General features: G+C 37.9%; 2 protein-coding genes across 7 annotated transcripts; both read right to left on the minus strand.

Annotated features, from left to right (window-relative positions):
* Positions 1–2,561: 2,561 nt before the first annotated feature.
* Positions 2,562–11,127, minus strand: LOC149000815 (uncharacterized). Of its 6 annotated transcripts, none has more exons than XM_089139990.1 (6): positions 11,007–11,127; positions 10,411–10,745; positions 9,933–10,328; positions 8,053–8,467; positions 7,223–7,462; positions 2,562–2,956 (listed from the first exon to the last, which is right to left on the minus strand). In XM_089139990.1, exons 2-5 carry the CDS (start codon positions 10,685–10,687, stop codon positions 7,255–7,257), a joined length of 1,296 nt encoding a protein of 431 aa, XP_088996116.1. In that variant the 5' UTR covers positions 10,688–10,745; positions 11,007–11,127; the 3' UTR covers positions 2,562–2,956; positions 7,223–7,254. The 6 variants fall into 6 exon arrangements, with proteins under 6 accessions (XP_088996116.1, XP_088996115.1, XP_088996112.1 ...); XM_089139989.1 differs by having other exon boundaries at positions 10,963–11,127; XM_089139986.1 differs by having other exon boundaries at positions 10,855–11,127.
* A 4,834-nt stretch (positions 11,128–15,961) lies between these two features.
* LOC149000816 (uncharacterized) lies at positions 15,962–18,208 on the minus strand. The gene is made up of 5 exons (XM_089140192.1): positions 17,605–18,208; positions 17,344–17,501; positions 17,185–17,269; positions 16,885–17,049; positions 15,962–16,779 (listed from the first exon to the last, which is right to left on the minus strand). Exons 1-5 carry the CDS (start codon positions 17,708–17,710, stop codon positions 16,499–16,501), a joined length of 795 nt encoding a protein of 264 aa, XP_088996318.1. The 5' UTR covers positions 17,711–18,208; the 3' UTR covers positions 15,962–16,498.
* Between the last annotated feature and the right edge of the window lie 301 nt (positions 18,209–18,509).

Here is an 18,509-nt window from a genome sequence, read left to right on the forward strand (position 1 = left end):
TAGGCCAAAACATCCCAAACATACAAAATAGGATCCTCTTGTCAAGGCGTCACATGATTGCTGCTTTCTAGAAAAAAATAACGATAGTGGCCCGAGGGCTAAACCTAAATCCAACCCGATCCAACCCTATCACGGCTAATTTATTTTGTAACCCAAGCCTACCCTTCAAATTGAAAAAAGAGGCTTGGATCAGGCCAGACTCAGGGCAATTTAGGCTGGTTCCTCATCATCACAACGTAAGCCTCAAAGTTTGATGTTATTTCCTAAAAGCACTAGACACACCCACCATCATCATCATCAAGGGGTTGCTACAAACCAAAACATCTCACACATACAAAATAGGACCCTCAATCACAAGGACTTTTTAAACCACTGGTTACATTGGTGGAATTAACAAATTGGACAAAATAGGTTTTTGTAATTTTCCGTTGTAAAGTAATCCTTCCAGATACACACAAAATCAATGAGAACATGTATATAAACACAAGTATAGATGGGGATCTTAGTTTTAAGAACTACAACAACAAGTGCATATAACCACGAAATTTAAGATTAGAAAGAATGCATGAAGTAGAGATATCTATTTCTCTTTGGTTGGACTAGACATCAGCACAATGAAATTATGCTTTTTATTTTTATTACACAAAGCAACAACCTCAGTTATCAACCACAATACTAATGCTGCTCTCCCCGGGGCCCCAATCATACACTATACCTGCTTCACCAGTTTTGGCATCATTCGTTTATGATGCGAACATGCCTCTTAGCTTCCACGCTGCCTGACATCACAACTACCAGTGTGATCATCAAGAAAAACCTCAATGCCTGATGCTCCTTCATGGTGCTGCTGAAACCTCTCATCATGCTCTCTTCTTCTTCAGAACTTCTTCTTTCTCTAGTTTCTGCAGTAGAGACTACAACCAAATGATATCTTACGTACTTCACCAATATTTAAGGTTCCATGTATTGCATGGGAGATCGAAACGGAAAAGACCTGAAACTGGCAAATTGGTAATCTAAGATTTGGCGGTTTTGGCGAAAAAATTGCGATAGATTTCGCATTTGGTTGGTTTGAAATGTGAAATTTGAAGGTGAGTTTTAGAAATAATAACGAGTAGGAAATAGATTGATGCATGCATGTTTCATACAAGTGTTTTCTCTCCTTGCCAGTATGAAATGCATGTATGGAATTTTTCTGTGGAAAGATTTATTTTCTCTTTTCCTGGGTCATTACGTTATTCTTTTCTCTTTTCCTGGGTTAACATTTATGGTAGTAAGGCGAGTTAGTTAATACCATCTTATGGTAAGAAACAGTGGAATTTTGGTTTTTTAAATGATATCTCTGTCACCAAAAGAAAAATATATGAATCTTTTTCTTCAACCCAATATATGGATGCAGTATGCATAGTGGGTCCCACATTGGCCCACATAATATATATGATGAAAAGACATTAGTGCTTGTCCAATGAAGTGATCTAGACTCATTATCCCCCCAATATTCAATCCTAGCTTCGCCGTTGGACGATACGTCTCTTAAAATCACCTTATCGATACGATACTCGATACTTTAAACATTGCCATTATATCATGTTAAGAGACATTTTGGAGATGTCTCTGCCAAGTTGATAAATTTTTGGGTTTCTATGACTTTTTCAATTTGTCTTGCGGTATTCCTAAAATTTTTCAAAAAAAATATAAGTATTAATCTTTTTCTTCTACCGATGTCCGAATGCAAAATACAGTAAGAAAAATAAAAAGCATCTGTCTAACCTTGACTCTGGATCCTTCACATAGGGAGAAAAACTTCTAATACACATGATTCGATGTTCAACGTATGTACAAGTATCCAACCACATAATAAAAATGTAGTTTTCGAGTGATGAGCTACAGTGAAATTGCTCCAGCCCAATGAAGTAGCATCACTTGTATAAATATTCCATGGCCTTCACAATAAGTTCCTTAAAATTCTTGGAAGCCAACGATCTAATGAAGACCCACCATTGTTCTATTTACCGATAGAATTCAGAACCTCTCCACCTGAGTAGCTGCCCCCCAATCCTCCCATGATTAAGAACTAACTCCCATCAGCAGAGAATAATGTGCTCCCACAAATGGATGTGGGGCCCACTAAGATTTTCTTTTTTATTTTTTTAATATTTACAAGTGAGCCCCAACCCCATTTATGTGGTTAAAAACTATTAGAGGAACACATTCTCCCTAACAGGAACATGACCCAAACTCTACTTCCACTCTCACAATTGGACTGACAGCACGGGTACAACAAATGTCAAGATGGGGGTTGGGCTGCCCGAGTGGAAATGATCTGAACCTTAACAAGACATGTTAATGTCGTGTGCAATGCACAAGTCTCCTGTCTATATCAAGATATAGTTGTATAGGAAGATCAACAGTGTGAAACAGCCCACCTTCGATCTATTTATCAACTCTCAATATGAACTTCTCTCCTAAATGCGTAGTGAAGAGTGCGACGGAAACAAAATACTCTTCCCATTGTATGGTTTTTGGGAAGCTTCTTTAAAGGATGATGATCCTTTTTTTTTTTTTTGGTGAATCCTTTAGCACTCTTTCTCACTAAAACATATTGAACAAAAATTAGATGGATAATTACAAATTACCTCAATATTCATGTGAAGGCATTCATTGAGTTCACTCTCCATCTATATTTTGCGCGAAGAAATAAAAAATCCTTCAGCTTGAATCCTCTCCCATATTCAAGTAAGCATCAAATCTTTTTCCAGTCTACTTGATATCAATCATCCAAAATATTGGAAAACATCATTTGGCATGAGAACAGTGGTTCACCATTATCCTGTTTGTGTAGAAGATAGTATTAACTTCCTCTTCATGCTACTGAATGACGCATATTTCCAGAGGTCATCTTCCGTTGGGTAGAAATGTGTGGGTTTTATTTTCTCAACATACACCATACGCTATCCTGTAAAACTCAACCAAATGCAGGTTATGTTTTTACATTTAAAACCAGCATGTTCAAAATTAACAATACAATCTGCAGGATCCATATGATACCCTCACAAGACTTGACTACATAAACAGAAAGCAGTAGCAAGTAGAAAAATAAGCAATTTAAAAATTCAATTCGAACAGCTTTTAGAGAAACAAATCCTTAAACAACTGAAGATTTATTAAACCATTCAAAGAGTATAATCTTAGAACCCTCTTCTTACTCTCTGTCTTGTACTTGCAGCATACTCTCGTAATAACAAAATAGGAAAGATCAGTTAATCTTACACAACTGAACCCTCAAAAACATTCAGGTGATGAAGAAGCATCTACTTCAGACTCGCTGCTTGAATCAGCAAAAAAGGAAATTCACCTGAGGATGGAACATGGATACGTGATTTTGACAATCTCCGCAACAACCCAGTCTTTATGTTTACTCAATGGACTTGAAGGATCCAACCCAACCTGCTATTTACCAATAAAACTCAGCCTTTTCTTATTCCTTTTGGATGATTAACATACTATATAGGGTAAATTTCATCTACCAGCCTATTTAAATATATAATGTTACCACTTACCATCCTCATTTTCAATAAAATATCAACTGTACTCCTGTAACTAATGTGTCAAAATAACATAAAAAAGACAAGAAAAAAGACACAAGACTCTTTTACCCTTCTTATATCATTTCACAATCCATGCTACTCTAACCTTGCGCTCCTTGTCATCTTCTTCCTCCTGATCCTCCTGTTCACCATCTCTACTCTCTTATCTCCTCTTTCCCTCTCCACAAATCTGTCTGGTTAGTTGGCTACTAGGTTTCTTCTCTTTGTTATCCAGGTGAAGATAGAGGGTAGGGATCAATCTGCTACAAATCCATGGCCTCCAACTTGCTCTTCATATTGAGCAAAGAAAGAGTCTAGAATATTCTTAGGAACTCAGATTCAGCAGTGGAATTACCTCCGAGTATTTGCTCACAATGAGTCTTAAGAAGTAGAAGGAATAATCCACAGTACAGCATACAACAGAAACTGAAAATTAACCAAACACTCTTAGCTATGAGAGGTCAGTACTCTCCAGCAAGTTAAGGGGTTGTATGGTAACAATTCTGGCACACTTATTCTGTGCCATTTGCCCAATTTGGCACAGAAGTCATTAAAATCTTGTATAGTAAACCAGTCTGAAATTAGTGTCCCGATTCAGCAAAAGTGTGCTGAACCAGGCATTTGGCACACAAATTTGGAGCTTCTTGGGCACAGAAGCAATTCTGTCCCAAAATGTGGGGCACAAACCAGACTGTTACGGAACTCAAAGTTAGCAGTGTAAATCTGCTCCTCTCTCACAACAGCCCTAAATCGTATGCTCATCTCTCTCGTCTCTTTCAACTCTCTCGACTCTCTCTGGTCTCTCAAGACTCTCTACTAAAGCTCTCTGCAACCAACACTACTAAAGCCTCATCTGCTTTCGGAAATACAGATCTTGAGTACAACCAAAAAGAAAATCTCCAGCGTGACTGCACTCTCATTCACCACTTCAGCCGTATTGTACTCTCCGTCGACATTCCAGGTCGCATACTACCGCTGCCACCAGGTGCCTTCTTCTTCTTCTGTGGTAGCCCACTCAGGTTCTTCTCATCTTCGTAATTTGAGTTTATTCTTATACAAAATGTAGTCCGTATGTATTTTTCTCTAACAATTTTTGAGCAATTGGAACCTGGGTTTTGAAATCCCATACAACCCCTCAGGTCCAACAGTAACCATCATTTGAGACATTAAATAATGAAACCAGGACTTGAAATAATGGTCAGCAGTGGATATGCACTGCTATGTACTATCTACTGCTTGTCAAGTGACTGAACCCAAAAACAGTAGTAGAAGCACCAAGAGACATGTTTAAGAAAACACCCCCCCCCCACCCCCCCACCCCCAAAAAAAATGGGTTTTACATGGTAAAATCTATTTCCTACATCCATTATATAAAAATAAGATAACAGTCTTGGTATTGAAAAAGAGAAAGAAAACAGGACTACACTCAAGTTCTCAGTCTGTCACCGACTCTTAAGGAAGAAGGAACCCAAATTCATCCTTGATCCAAGTTCACGGATCTGGGGTACTAAAAATGAAGAAAATAAGGTGATGAAGAATTTTGATTTATTCCTCAATGCATTTGTCAGTTACACACCTTATATTTAAATCCCAAACTAACTATTCGGTTTGCAAGATATACTGCTGTAACTAACCTTGTGCACTACACTGGTTTAACAACTATACACCACTTAACTAACTCACCCATCCATTCATCCTTCCACCAATATTTCATCCAATATACCATACTTCATAATTTCAGCCAACCATCATAACTTGAAGCCTTGAAATCCAGCCATCTAAATCCATTCAAGTCAGCAGCATAAGCTCCTTACCAGCAGCCATTCCATGCGACCAAACTTTGGACCCAATATGATGGCTGTTTAGGACCTTCAAGCCAGATCTCTCTATTCAGCCACTTGAATTGAGTCAAGCTTTCAGCAGCATCTCATCTACAGCCTAACTGCACTTGGTTCAAGCTTGAACACAGTTCTACAGTCTGGTTTGTGTCTAAAAAGTTTAACCTCTTGATTGCGAAATTTGTTTCCAACTTGGTATTATGCCTGAGTGTTCCTACTGACTTATTGGAGCTGATCAGCATAACTGGAACTGTTATCCTATAATTTACCATCTTATATTAGTGATCAGCAATCCAGCTCTGCCACACTGCATCGTTTAATTCGGAAAACTCTGCAAAAGAGGATCATGAGATAAAAAGGCTTGTGAAAGATTCACGCTCCTTTTCAAAGAATTTGTGGCCAATCCATATGTTTGTCCTCTTCGTTTGAGTTTAACGCACTTGAGTTCTCATCTGCTCATTGAGTATCTGTTCTTCTATAATGACAAGACAATCAGAAGGGGAGAAAAAAGAATGGAGATTAGACAGGCTATCTACATGACAACGAAGGTGATGAACTTTGACTTTCTAATGCCAATGACTATATAACAGGTAGCTTTGCTTCAAGACACGGCCAAAACTACGGTACTACTGTCCAGATTTAAGAATGGACAAACACAACCTCCTTCTTGAGATCGGGTGTTGCACAGAAGTACTGTGGAGTAGGAGGTCATGTGCAGAAAGTAGGATGAAGGGTGGGGCTGGTAGGACACCAAAATCTGTGTGGATTGTAGATCAATGAGGCTAAACAGGGCAAGGAGGCAGGGATAGAATCAATAATGTTGAACAAGATGAAGAAAGATACATTAGTGGTTAGTTTTGTAAATTCATACTCAATTTGTATAGATTGCTAACTGAAACAACATATGGACAGTTAAGTCATGAAAAATCAACTAATCATGCAATGGTCTAGGATAAAAACCCATGATATAATTCTGGGGGGAAACAAAAACTTTGATGAAATATATTCTAACATTTTACTGCTCTCCAAATCAGGTTTTCAAAACCTGGTATCAGGATCCAATTTGGGTCCAGCCTATTCGAATACTGAATCAGCTTGAATTGTTTATTAATCAAATGGATCTCCTTGAACCCTAGAAACTCAACTCGATTCAGTCAAATCAGACTCACAGTCTTCTGGTTCAACCAATTAGATTTAGATTTTTCACTGTATGCTTCCTGTTCAATTTATGGGAGCCTCTTTTTTTTTTAAATATTAAATCTGATATAAATGTGGGTGCTATGAAGTATTGAATATGGGTTCCAATTATGCCAAGATATAACCAAACAAGCAACACAATCCCTCCACACACAGACAATAATTAAGAATGAACAGACGTATTTTCTATGTTCAAGTGAAGGTGTGTTGCCACATCTATTAAATCACACAATTTATTGAAGTAAAGATTAAACGATTGTATAAGTGACTTCGTTCACAGTGAAAACTTAACTGTCATAACATTAGTGCACTACCATTAAATCAACATCCTAGAAGTGTGGCAGTGACAGTATACCAGCACCAAACCCAGCCCATTATCATCTGGAACAAGGTGAGCAGATCCTTGAAATCAGTGACTTCATTTTCATAATCATACCAACATAAATTTCAAGAAATAAAAATATCTTGAGCATCACCCCTAACACAGTCCCAGATAACACAAGCCACAGCTACATTTCCAAGATGGTTTCTTTTGAAAGGTAAAGGGAGCCAATATAAAACACAAGCAGATTCTCAATATGCCATCACTAAGCAAAGTACCTATATCCACGATGAGGCTGCCAAGTGAAATCTCAGGCACTCAACAGACCAGAATCAGAGGCCTGCATTCCCTTGGTCTTCTCATGTAACCTCTTCATGAATGCAGGGTTGGCTCTCAGTCTCTCTTTGACATATGAAGCTCTTGTCTCTTCCACTAGTTTATCTGCCTTGTATGCTTCCTCGATCAAGGCATACAAGGTCCTTAAAACGTCCTTCCTATTCTCCTCACGGTGTTCAAACCTGATATAACATACAAGAGGAAAATGTGTATTTGATTCCAAAGCAAAAAACAAAAGGGTATAAGCCCAATAATACATAAAAAGATACATCACCTAATCACTTGCAGATGATAGAAAAAAACAATAAAAGCATTCACATGCTGGGTGCAATACACATTAGGAGCATGTAGATGGCAATAAAGTAATCATCTTGGTGCAGTCAGACCCAACTTATTGTTTCCAACCCTATCACATATCTGTCTCAATTTTCAAGGAAGATGCCAAAGTGTGATCAAGTGGCCACTGGATAATTCAAGGTGTGCAAATGCAGGAGGGGGTGGTCAGTACTTTGGAGATTTCTCCATCTCACTAGAAGAGTCCTGTGGGGCAGTGTTTTGTGGAGAATAGGTCCGGTACGGGCTGGCTCATGAACTGGTTATGGCCCTACGTGGGTAATGAAAAACTGTCCTTGGGCTTTAACTATCCAATGCAGTTGTCCTGTTTCTTCTCCATAAGTATGAATTTTATTCTTATGAAGAAGACTTTCATTATATATATATATATATATATATATATATATATAACAACACAGCAGCTTCCAAGCATCCATACCTCTCACTGGTTATCGTAAGCTCATCTTTGCCAGGGTGGTAACGTTTTCCGACGAGTTCTCTTAACCGGCAAAAAGCATGCTTTGAAAGCCCAAGCTCCTTAACAGTGACAGAGAGTTTCACCTTCCTATTTTTGGGGTGCCACGCATCACCACCTGGAGCAAAAACAACTCTTGTTTGCCACCTCAAGACTGGACCCTCACCTGGTGGGTCATCAATGTCCTTTTTCTTGTCTGGCCCAGTGATCTCATCAAATGTTGGAGGCTCCTCTTTGTCCATCATCTCTGCACATTCCAGAACCATCTTATCCTCAAATTCCTTGAACTTCTCGTAAGCTTCTTCAGGTTCAAGCTCTCCTCTTTCACACATATCACCGAGTTCATTGAACTTTGCCTCCACCTTCTGCTTTATCTCATCTGAAAACATAACAAATATTAAATGAGTTGTCCAGTACAGCAGAAGAGACACACAGATTGTACTAATATGCATCAGCAAAGTTTTCAGTCAGTAGCAGTTATATACCGAAAATGATTTTTCACTCTCTACAACAAGAAATTATTAAAATTAAGAAATCCAAGAAGTTGTTGAGAGCATTAGAGGGTTCACAAAACAACATGAAATAATTTCAATCACAAATTGTCCCAAAACCTGTGTCAGGGGCACTGAAACAATCCGCATTCAAGGACAACTCTAGGTGAACTGTAAAGACAGAGAGAACACAGCAGGCTCAGGACAATACAGGATAGACCAACCTGACTTATCCCAAGCTTAGCTTACACATAAATTTTCCACGAAAAGGGGCCAGAGATGGATCAGCTACGCAAAACGCATAGTTAATGCAGGGAATTCAATGAGAAGTGAATAGAAATATAGGCATATTTCAAATGCTCATAGGCCTGATATGAATGTTGAACAAGATTTCGGTTCAATAAACTTTCTAAGAGCGACTCAGACAAACGAGTTAGACAAAACCTAACCAAGAGGGGATAACCCTTTATTTTACCTCCTAACTCCAGCACCAAACTTGTATAACCTATATTACCTACCTGCTAGCTCTACAACCAAATTATCATTACAGAAGCAAAAGAAAATTAAACACAGCAATTCAGTTCAACTAACCATTAACCCAGGCAACTCTGGTCATCTATTAAAACCTATTTTTCTTGTTTTGTGTTAAAACCATCTAAGCGTGTAGCTGATAATTATTTACTTTCTATGCCAATAGAGTCAAGTACCATCATCTAGCATGAAATTTTACAATGCCATCAGACCCCTTAGAAGGATATGATAACCAGGTTTCCAGTTATATTTACCCATAAAGTAGATCTACAATTCTAAATACATGAAAATATAAACCTTCAACGCTAGCAACCAGCTAATGTCAACCATGAAAAACCATCCTACGTTCATCTAAGGAACACAGTACAGAAACTCGAAACACCATCCTTGACTCTCGCATCTGCAAGACAATTGCAGGAGAAGCAAAGATCCATACACTCTGTTAAACATGCAAATCATCTAAGCAATCGATTCCTACTCCCAGATTACAAAACCTTATACTAGGTCCCAAAAGGATAACAAATATGCTGCTTAAAGAACCAAAACAGAACAAAACATAATTCTTCCAGCATAAGGCATAAGCACAAACTTTAAAAAAAATAAATAAATAAACAACTATAACTTGCAATGGGTTATGAATTATGATGCTTCCCTCATGCCAAAGATGAGGCACATAACCAGAGGAAGCTGGCTCTAAGGCATTTAAGAGAAATGGAAGTAGCAAAGAGTAATCTGATTTGAAATTGTCAACAGAAAAGGGTAAATTAACTGACTTGTCTGATGGATTTCAAGGAGACACCGGAATAATTTTGAACTGTATACCTGGTAGTAGGTTGTCCCAAGAGAGCATGTCCTCAAGAATCTGCTCACATTCCCTGGTGTCCTGCAGATAGCCATGCTCCACACCCTCCTTAACCATCTCATCCCACTTGAGATCGGTCATGTTGAAGTACTCATCTTTCATCATTTTCTGCTCCACCAATTGCCTCGCATTGTACAAATTGTCGATCTCTTCATCTGTGGCATAGGCCTCCTCAAAGTCCGATTCAAACTCGCCGTCTTTAACATCATCAATGGGCTCGTGCCGGAATTCCTCAATCAATTCATCATCAGTCTCCTCGTGCTTTCCAATTAGCCTCCTCTGCAGGATGGCTTCCATGATAGAAGGAAGCGCCTCTTCATCGCCTTTCAAGTACTTCTCGATCCGGGCTTTGAACTCTGCAGCATAGAAAATAAGACAGATTAAGTATTGGAAGGAGAAAATAGATGCACAAGCTTATTTTCCTGAATCAATATCAACCTTTGTTGCTGACGTCTTCGACATCAAGTGGAACTTCTTTCTTCTGTGGTTGCGTCAAATTGGTCTCGGGATCAGCAGGAGGAGGAGGAGAAGTGGTCTCGGGATCAGCAGGAGGAGGAGGAGAAGGGTTTCCGTTAGAGGAATCATTTTCAGAAGAGAAAAATCTCAGCTTCGAAAGAGTTGAATTAGAAGGGAAAATAGGATTTGGCCTGCAATTTTGAGGCGGGAAAAGCTTGCGAGAGCAGAGAGGAGCAAATCTCGCAAGAGTTCGTCTCATGACTAGAAATTTTTCAGGAAGGGACAAATGAGATTTGAGAGGAAAAAAAAATTAAGAACTGCAAAAAAGAAGATAGAACAACATTGCAATCGTGAGCTAGACTGTTAGCTTGCAAAAGAGAAACGATAACTAAGTATAAAAATTATTTTTTAGAAATATTCACTCGCCTTTTGAATGGGATTTACTATAGAAGTTCTAATTTATAAGGTTAGCAGATGCACAAAAGAAATTAATGAAACTTGGTTCAGTGAAGTTGGGAAGAACAGTATCCGTACAGACAAGAAAGAGAAACTGTTGAGAGAATTTGGTGACGACTCACTACACGGGTTGAAAGGGGTCGCAAGAGGAAGAAGATGACCTTCTTCACGAGAGCAGGCTTTTTCTTCTCTTCCTCCTTCCTTCTGTAAAAACGAGATCAGGCTTCACCAACGAGGAAGATGGAGATGGAGATGGAGGGGGTTTAGGTTTTACTGATTTTGCTTCAGCAAGACGATACCAGCCGTTGGATTATTTTGAAAGGATCGTGGCCGTTAGGATTTTGGAACGTTTTAATGAACAAACCGCTCGGTTAAGTGAAGAAACCGTTTTGAAAAAGTGGACCGGACGAACCAACGCATTTTTTCAAACAACTTTGAAAAATGCCCAAACAAAACGCTGGCGCCAACGAGATTCGACCCATCATCTTTCTACCATAGTTACAGAAGAAGAAGAAGCTCTGAAGAAGTTATTGGTGATTTCTCGTTAACCCATTTCTTGGAATAAGTGTAAGGGATCCTGGTTTCTTCTTCCATTTCAGCTTCACAACCTAATTTTGGGTTCGTTTCGTCTGTGATATCCCATCAGTCAGTTCTTTTATTTAAAATTTTAAATTTCATAGGTAGTTATATTTAGCTGAGTAGAAATGATATAAGTTCATGTTTGTTTTTTTTTTTTTTTGTCAAGAATTTGACTAGATTTATTGCTGTTCGATGGATCAGTGTATCAGTTTTTAGTTAAAATTAAATTTTATATAAGAAAAACAGAGAAATGGATGTTAGGTTTAGGTTTATCTTGGATGTTAGAATATCTGGATTGAAAACCTTCACCATGGAATAGTAAGTATGATCTCCTTCCTTTGAAATGAGATCTCTATTATCCTACCCACACTGTAATGTGCTGTGGATTGCTTGTTAGGATATCAACCATGGTGATTTACTTTGAACTTTGAATACCCACTTTGTTTTGAGGTTTAATGTCATTACCCTGATGATTTAATGCTCGGTATCCTCTGCTTGAATTGTTGTTTTTCTAACATTTTAGTTCAATTCTTAAGCATTTTGATAATGCAACCTGTAGAAAATATGCCTGGTTTTAAGATCTCATTTGCCTGTATCCCAATCTGAAACTTCTCAAGTTCATCAATTACAAATTGTCCAACATTCTTCTGATAATTTTTTGGTGGAGGATTGAGGGAAAGAATGTAAAAGAATCCCTCTGGGGCCGGGCACTCCCTGGAGGGGGTCTGGTGGAACTTACAGTTAATATAATTGAATTTATATGAAGAAGTTAAAATGCTATTGCATATTCATATTACTGTGAGGACCTTGAGTTCTTTTTTAATGGATCATCAAAATAGATAGTTGAGTGAATCTGTATGGCAGTTTTAAGTTTTTAAGAACAGTCCATTGGTTCTTCCATTGGCAGTTTTAAGTTTTCTTTTTCAATTTTGCTGTATTGAAACCTTATTCTTGATGATAAATAACAATCAAAGAGAAAAAAAAAAGCACAAACAACAAGCAACCGACAAGCGAGATAAAGCAAGAAAAGCCTCAACAACAAGCAGCCAAGAGGCACGAGCCAAACAAGAATTTAAGGGCACTAATAATAGCAAACTTGACATAGCACAAGAGACCAAAGCCATACTTTGGACATGACCAACAGCAACAAAGCAAAGAGGCCCAAGGACAAATGAAGAGAAAGCCGCAAGAATTGAGGGCAAACTTGAACATAGCACAAGAGACGCCACCCCCCCCAGCACGGCAAGGAGGTAGCAGCACAGAAAGAGATAAAGAACATTAGACCCAAAATAAATGAGAGTCAAGATCGAGCCATGGTTCCCCCAAAGCCGCCAAGGCTAAACTCTTGAGGATTTGAAGCCAACCCGAAACGGAAGGGAAGAGAAGGAGAAACAAGGGGGAAGAAAGGGCTGGGAACAAATCAAGGTTGGAAAAATTCAGAGAGATCAACAATGAAGGCCCTCATGGCTTCCCCCAAAGCTAGCGAGACAATCAAAGGCAAGAAGTGGCATTTCTATTTCTATGAGACATATATAGTTTTTGCAATGAGTGATAAGTCAGATTCAACACTGATTTCTGTCTCCTTGTTACATAAGTCTGCCCAATTGAGAATCATTCAGTTCAGTCAGCATCCCCACACTTTAACTGGTTAGGATTCACTTCTAAAAGGCTTCTGTGAAATAGAGCAAATAGCCTATGATTGAAGGACATCCCTTAAGAATTCGAGGGGAAGCACCTGCACTAGAAGAGTCAAAATGAAGAATTCAGAACTGGCTCGCCCATCTGCAGTCCGCCTGGTGCACCGTCCTCACTGAGCCAATGTGATTGCATATGCAATTTCAGAGCACGCCGTCTACATTCCGCCCAGTGCACTGTCTCAAACTGTGAGCCGTCTGCTCAGACGGACTGCATATGCCGCCTGGTGCACCGTCTCAGATTGCATATTCAATTTGCTTTCTTTCTTTCTTTTTTTTCTTTTTTTTCTTTTTTCCAAAAATCATCCTGTTTACTTTACATGGGGCTTTAAAACCAATGAATGCTGTCAATGTTTCAAAGGATTACATGCAACAGAAAGCCCAGTTTAAAGAAGAACTAGCTGAGAATTGGTGAATATAACTGTGTGATAAAATTTAGCCAAAAGCTGGAAATTTTTATAAGATGGTCTTCAAATCCCTGGAGCAATAACACCTAACAATCCAAATTCAACAAATCCTCAACTTGAATGCATCTCCCATTTATGTTGCTCTGCAGATCTCTTACTTGATCCCTCTTGTGGCTTCTTGAATTGATACTATAAATCCAAAATCCATGTTGACCATAATAACTGCTATTCTCATGCAAAACTTACAATTGGTGTGACAATAAGAAAATGGTTTGAAATTCATCTGGAAAAAAAGAAGAAAAAAAACGAGAAAACAAAATGCTTTCAAGATAAAAACTCGGAGAATGCTGAGAATGGATACAATCATGTACAAATTATCCAAGGAAAGACTGTGATTGATCTTATGGTACTCACAATTCCAACTGTCTTGTGAATGGTAACCTGAATAAAGCATGAGAAGTTAGTTTCTTATCATTAGGATAAGTCCAAAAGATTCAGGCTTTGGTGACAAATCATTAGATCTACTACAGCACAGTACAATCCAAGGGATGTTAATGGTAATAAATGTCCATGTTTTGGAACAGATATAATCCTGAAAGGTTTAGATGAGTGCTTATGTAATTTCCTTATGTATTCCATAGTGTCTAACATCTAACATGTATACTTTTTTTTTTCCATTAAAAGAAAAGTTGTTTATGATTTCTATTCATTTGAGACATCAACTTAGAATTCATTCTTTTTATGATAACTAAATCAGAGTTTGAATTCAACTTTGAACCATTTGATACAGTGAAGCAGGGTTTTTTGGCAATTGGATTTGTTAGACACAAAGCTAAGTACTACTTTGGCTAACTGGAATTGAATCTTGTTACCTGATAACTTTTCATGTGTTCATTTTTCTTAGAACAGAAGTACACATACCCTTCTTCAATTATCACAAACAAGAGTTCTAAAACCAAATGGAATTGAACTTGAAGACAGTAACAGAGATACATCACCCTTTCTCACCCTGCCAGACTTTAGGGAAAACAGAAAAACATAGGAAACATGATTTTAGGTTATTTAATTTGTCTGATACAGGTAAGGTATTTTACATTGTTTGGGTTCTGAATAAAGGCTATAGCTGTGCTTCTTTTGCAATTTCAGAATAGATTTGGGTTTAGAATGCATTCCAATACCCAATGCTTCTTGTTTTCTTGCTTTGCAATTCATGACATAAATCCAGAACAGAGACTTCATATCCAACACAGCTGCAACTCCTCTGCATCTTATTCTGCCATGGCTGATCTTACTTAATATGAATCAAGTTTGTTTGCATCATGGGATATCACATAGATCCTAGAGAAACAGAGCGGCACATATAGAGAACATTTAATTCGAACAGGGGTTGTTCAGGCCTTTTCTTCTGATGTGTAGGACTTGTGGGAGAAGCAACAAGAATTATAAGCCTTTCTGTCAAATATTTCCTCCAACACCAGTGTAAGACCTTAGATTATGAGGTCAAGGGTTTGAATCCCTTGGGAGCTAGGGCAAAAGCCTGGATTTTTTTATATTTTTTTTTTTTGGAAGTTGAGGTTCATCCGAGCTAGCTTGCACGCACCTTAATTACATCCTGGGGGGGGGGAGGAGACGCTGTCTGCAAGGGTTGAACCCACGACCTTAAATTCAAAATACATGATTTGCTCTAAAAGAACAAGAGTGAAATAGACATGAGAGGCTTAACCATACACAAGTTTGAGATTTAAGATAAGATTTGGTTTGGATCTTGGTCCTATAGAGAGATGTCTTTCTTTTCTTTTTATCTCCTTTTAATAATATATATAGCATAGTGGGACTCCAACTTCTTATATACTTATATATAATATCTCCCTTTTTTTTACTATTCAAAAAAAATTCCTCTTTTTAGTTGAATAAAGTAATATCCATAAATCCTAGAATATCGGTGCTTTTATATAGTTTATTTTGTTATTTTACACAAGCATAGTAGTGGAGGGTTAAAAAAAATTACAACAAAATTTAATATATAATGATAATAATAATAATAATAAATTTAAGTAAATGCTTGTGTCCAATAATGTTAATGAAAAGAATTCTTTTAAAAATTATAGAAATATTTGTCGAACACAATCACTTTCATCATATCATGAAGGTTTACATTTATAAAGTTTTAATCTGCTTTCGAAAATATTTTGGTCTCATATGAATAGGAAAACTCGATATATATATATATATATATATATATATATATTAATTCCATTTTTTTCAAGACCAATACATGCTCTCAAAAATGTCTCTAACCATAATATATACTAAATCTAGGAAATCCATTGGACAAAAAGGTATGATATCATAAAAATATGACATGACATCATTAACAGAGATGTCTTTCTTCTTCAACAAGGGAGGAGATACTTTGTCAAAAATTCCAAAGCTCTTGTCTATCTACAAAATAAAGAATGAAAGCATTTGGGAGTTGTGAAAGCAAAAGCACCATATGTTCACATATTCCTAGACATTTTCGTTTTAAAACTTTTCACATCAAAGGAAAAAAGAAAAGAAAATAAAGAAAGAAGCAGACCTATTCATCTCCACTATCAATTCAGATTCTCTACTAAGGTCTACCTTCTACACACGCCACCTTCTTCCCTAAAAAGGGCAAAACTCCAAAGCCTATAGCAGTATAGCTTCCCTTACATTGAGTAATCATTTTTTTCAGAGACACATAATAATCCAAATCTGAACTGCTCATATACGTGTGATTTACAGCTTTTAAGTTACTTTTCCACAACTATAATATACTAAATCATGTACTAATTACTCATTCTGGATTTGAAAATTTAAACACTGCAACTCAGTTTCTGCTATCTATAGTTACTATACAATTGAGACTACAACCATGGATTAAGCTAAAACAAGAACCCATCAACTAGCTCCTTAACCTCTGGTTCTGATGATTGTAATGGTTCCTCTTCCCTGAGTCTGGATTTTGGTTAAGGCTACCACTGCTTTCCCTGAAAGACCAGGACCATCAGGAGACACAGATGGACGACCAGCAAAGTCTCCCACTGGGTGCCTAACTGGTCTGGTTGGTGGCATGAGGATCCTCTCATTGATGTCATTCAGGGTCATGTCACCATCTACACCTCCAGGCTTTACTAATGCAAATGGGTACACTAATCCTGTGAAGACTTTCTTTTTCCTCTTAAGGCCACCCTCTGAAACACCAAAAGTGATAAAAAAATTTCAGCTCAGAACACATTAAGGAAGATATATATGGTGAACTATATATCATGACAAAGTCCTGGAAAAGCAAGTTATACCTGAAGCTGACACAAAATCACTTGAAGTTTGTGTCTTACTCTCATGCATGCAAGAAGGAGAATTGTATGTCTCAGGGCCTGACAGGGAGTCTTCTACTGTTTTGATCTCTGAGAAAATATTTTCTCCATCACTGGTACAGCTAACTGAAGAGTTCAAGGGTTCACCTGTCATGAATCATGATCACAATTAAGAGGGTCTCACCTTAACCAGACCCTTCTACATGTATCTTTCAAGCTTATATTACCATGAAGGCAGTGATCAACAGAGACAATTTGATGAAGAGAAAAGATGTAGGTTACCTGAAACTCCACTGGCGTCATTTACTTTACTTAAACAGTTAAAATTCTCCAGTGGTTCCCCTATCCAATTTGAGCTCCAGTAGTTCTGTGAAGTAGAAAATCAGTTCCTTCCTGAACAGAAGGGGACTCAAGACTCTTAAGCATTTAATGAGTGTATACCTGCATAATATTCTCGAAGCTTGCTCTTTGATCATGATCATTATCATGTAACTGCAAACGTCTTCTCTTACACTGATCATTCCACTCCATCAAAACATCTTGAAGATACCCAGTTGAAAAATCAGGTTCTGGTAAGAAGGCTGTACTAGTCTCCATCACTGAGCAAAACAAAGAGTGACAGAAGAGGACAATAAACACTAATTGGCCATTAAAGGTATAACCAAGACAGAAAGAAAGAAAGAAAAAGGAAGAAGCCATTACTGAAGGACGTGTCTGCGTTGAAAACTCCGAGGTTGTTGTTATGATCCCAACCTAGGGAGGAGGGATCATGGCTGCTATGTAGAGTACTATTGTATGCCATGAGCATCGAACCCTCTTCTGAGTGATAGAATTCAGAAATGTGCCTTAGCCTCTATTTAAAGTTGAAGCTTTTGGAAAAGTTAAAAGAAACTTGGGTTTAGAAGAAGAGAACAAGTCAGTCAACCGCAAAGAAGAAGAAATGAAGAAAAGATAATTAAAGGGATGTTTCTTGGGATTCTAACACAGGTTGGTGGGTGTGTGGGGGACTCCATGATTACAAGGTTATCATGTTGGAATGTAGGATATTGTATAAGAGAGAATCAGAGAAAGGCAAGGATTACTAGTGCAAGACAGCATCTGATTTTCAGTGGAACATGAAAAACACTTAGCACTACAGTGATGCAGAATTCAAAATTCCGGCTTTACCTTTTGGCTTTGATGGGTCAGGTATGGAATAGCAAGTAGCAACCATTTTGCTGTGTTCAGTTTCTGGATTAACTTTCTATGATGAGTTTGGTTATGGAGAGGACCCATTTCCAGATTCCAAGTTAACAAAATTTTTGTAATTGCTGCTGTTCATGGTGAATGATTGATGGTGGGTGTGATTAGGTGAGGGGCTAATGGGACCACAACATGGGATGCCGGCTTAAGATAAAAGTGGCCCAGACCTATTTTATTCATGTGTTTTCAAGATTTGAATTGATTAACAAACGGTTTGACCTGGTTCACGAACGATAGATACGCCACGCCGTCGGTGCACAATAAACTGTAAGACAGAGAAGGATAATCAAGTGGGAGAGTGATAGATACACCACCCGTGTTCAATAAACTAGTATCAATAAGTGTCTTGGTCTGTCACATGATAG

The sequence above is a fragment of the Hakea prostrata genome, chromosome 11, assembly GCF_041222555.1.
Source record: "Hakea prostrata isolate BN-2017 chromosome 11, UWA_Hpros_2, whole genome shotgun sequence".
In the NCBI taxonomy this organism is placed as follows: domain Eukaryota; kingdom Viridiplantae; phylum Streptophyta; class Magnoliopsida; order Proteales; family Proteaceae; genus Hakea; species Hakea prostrata.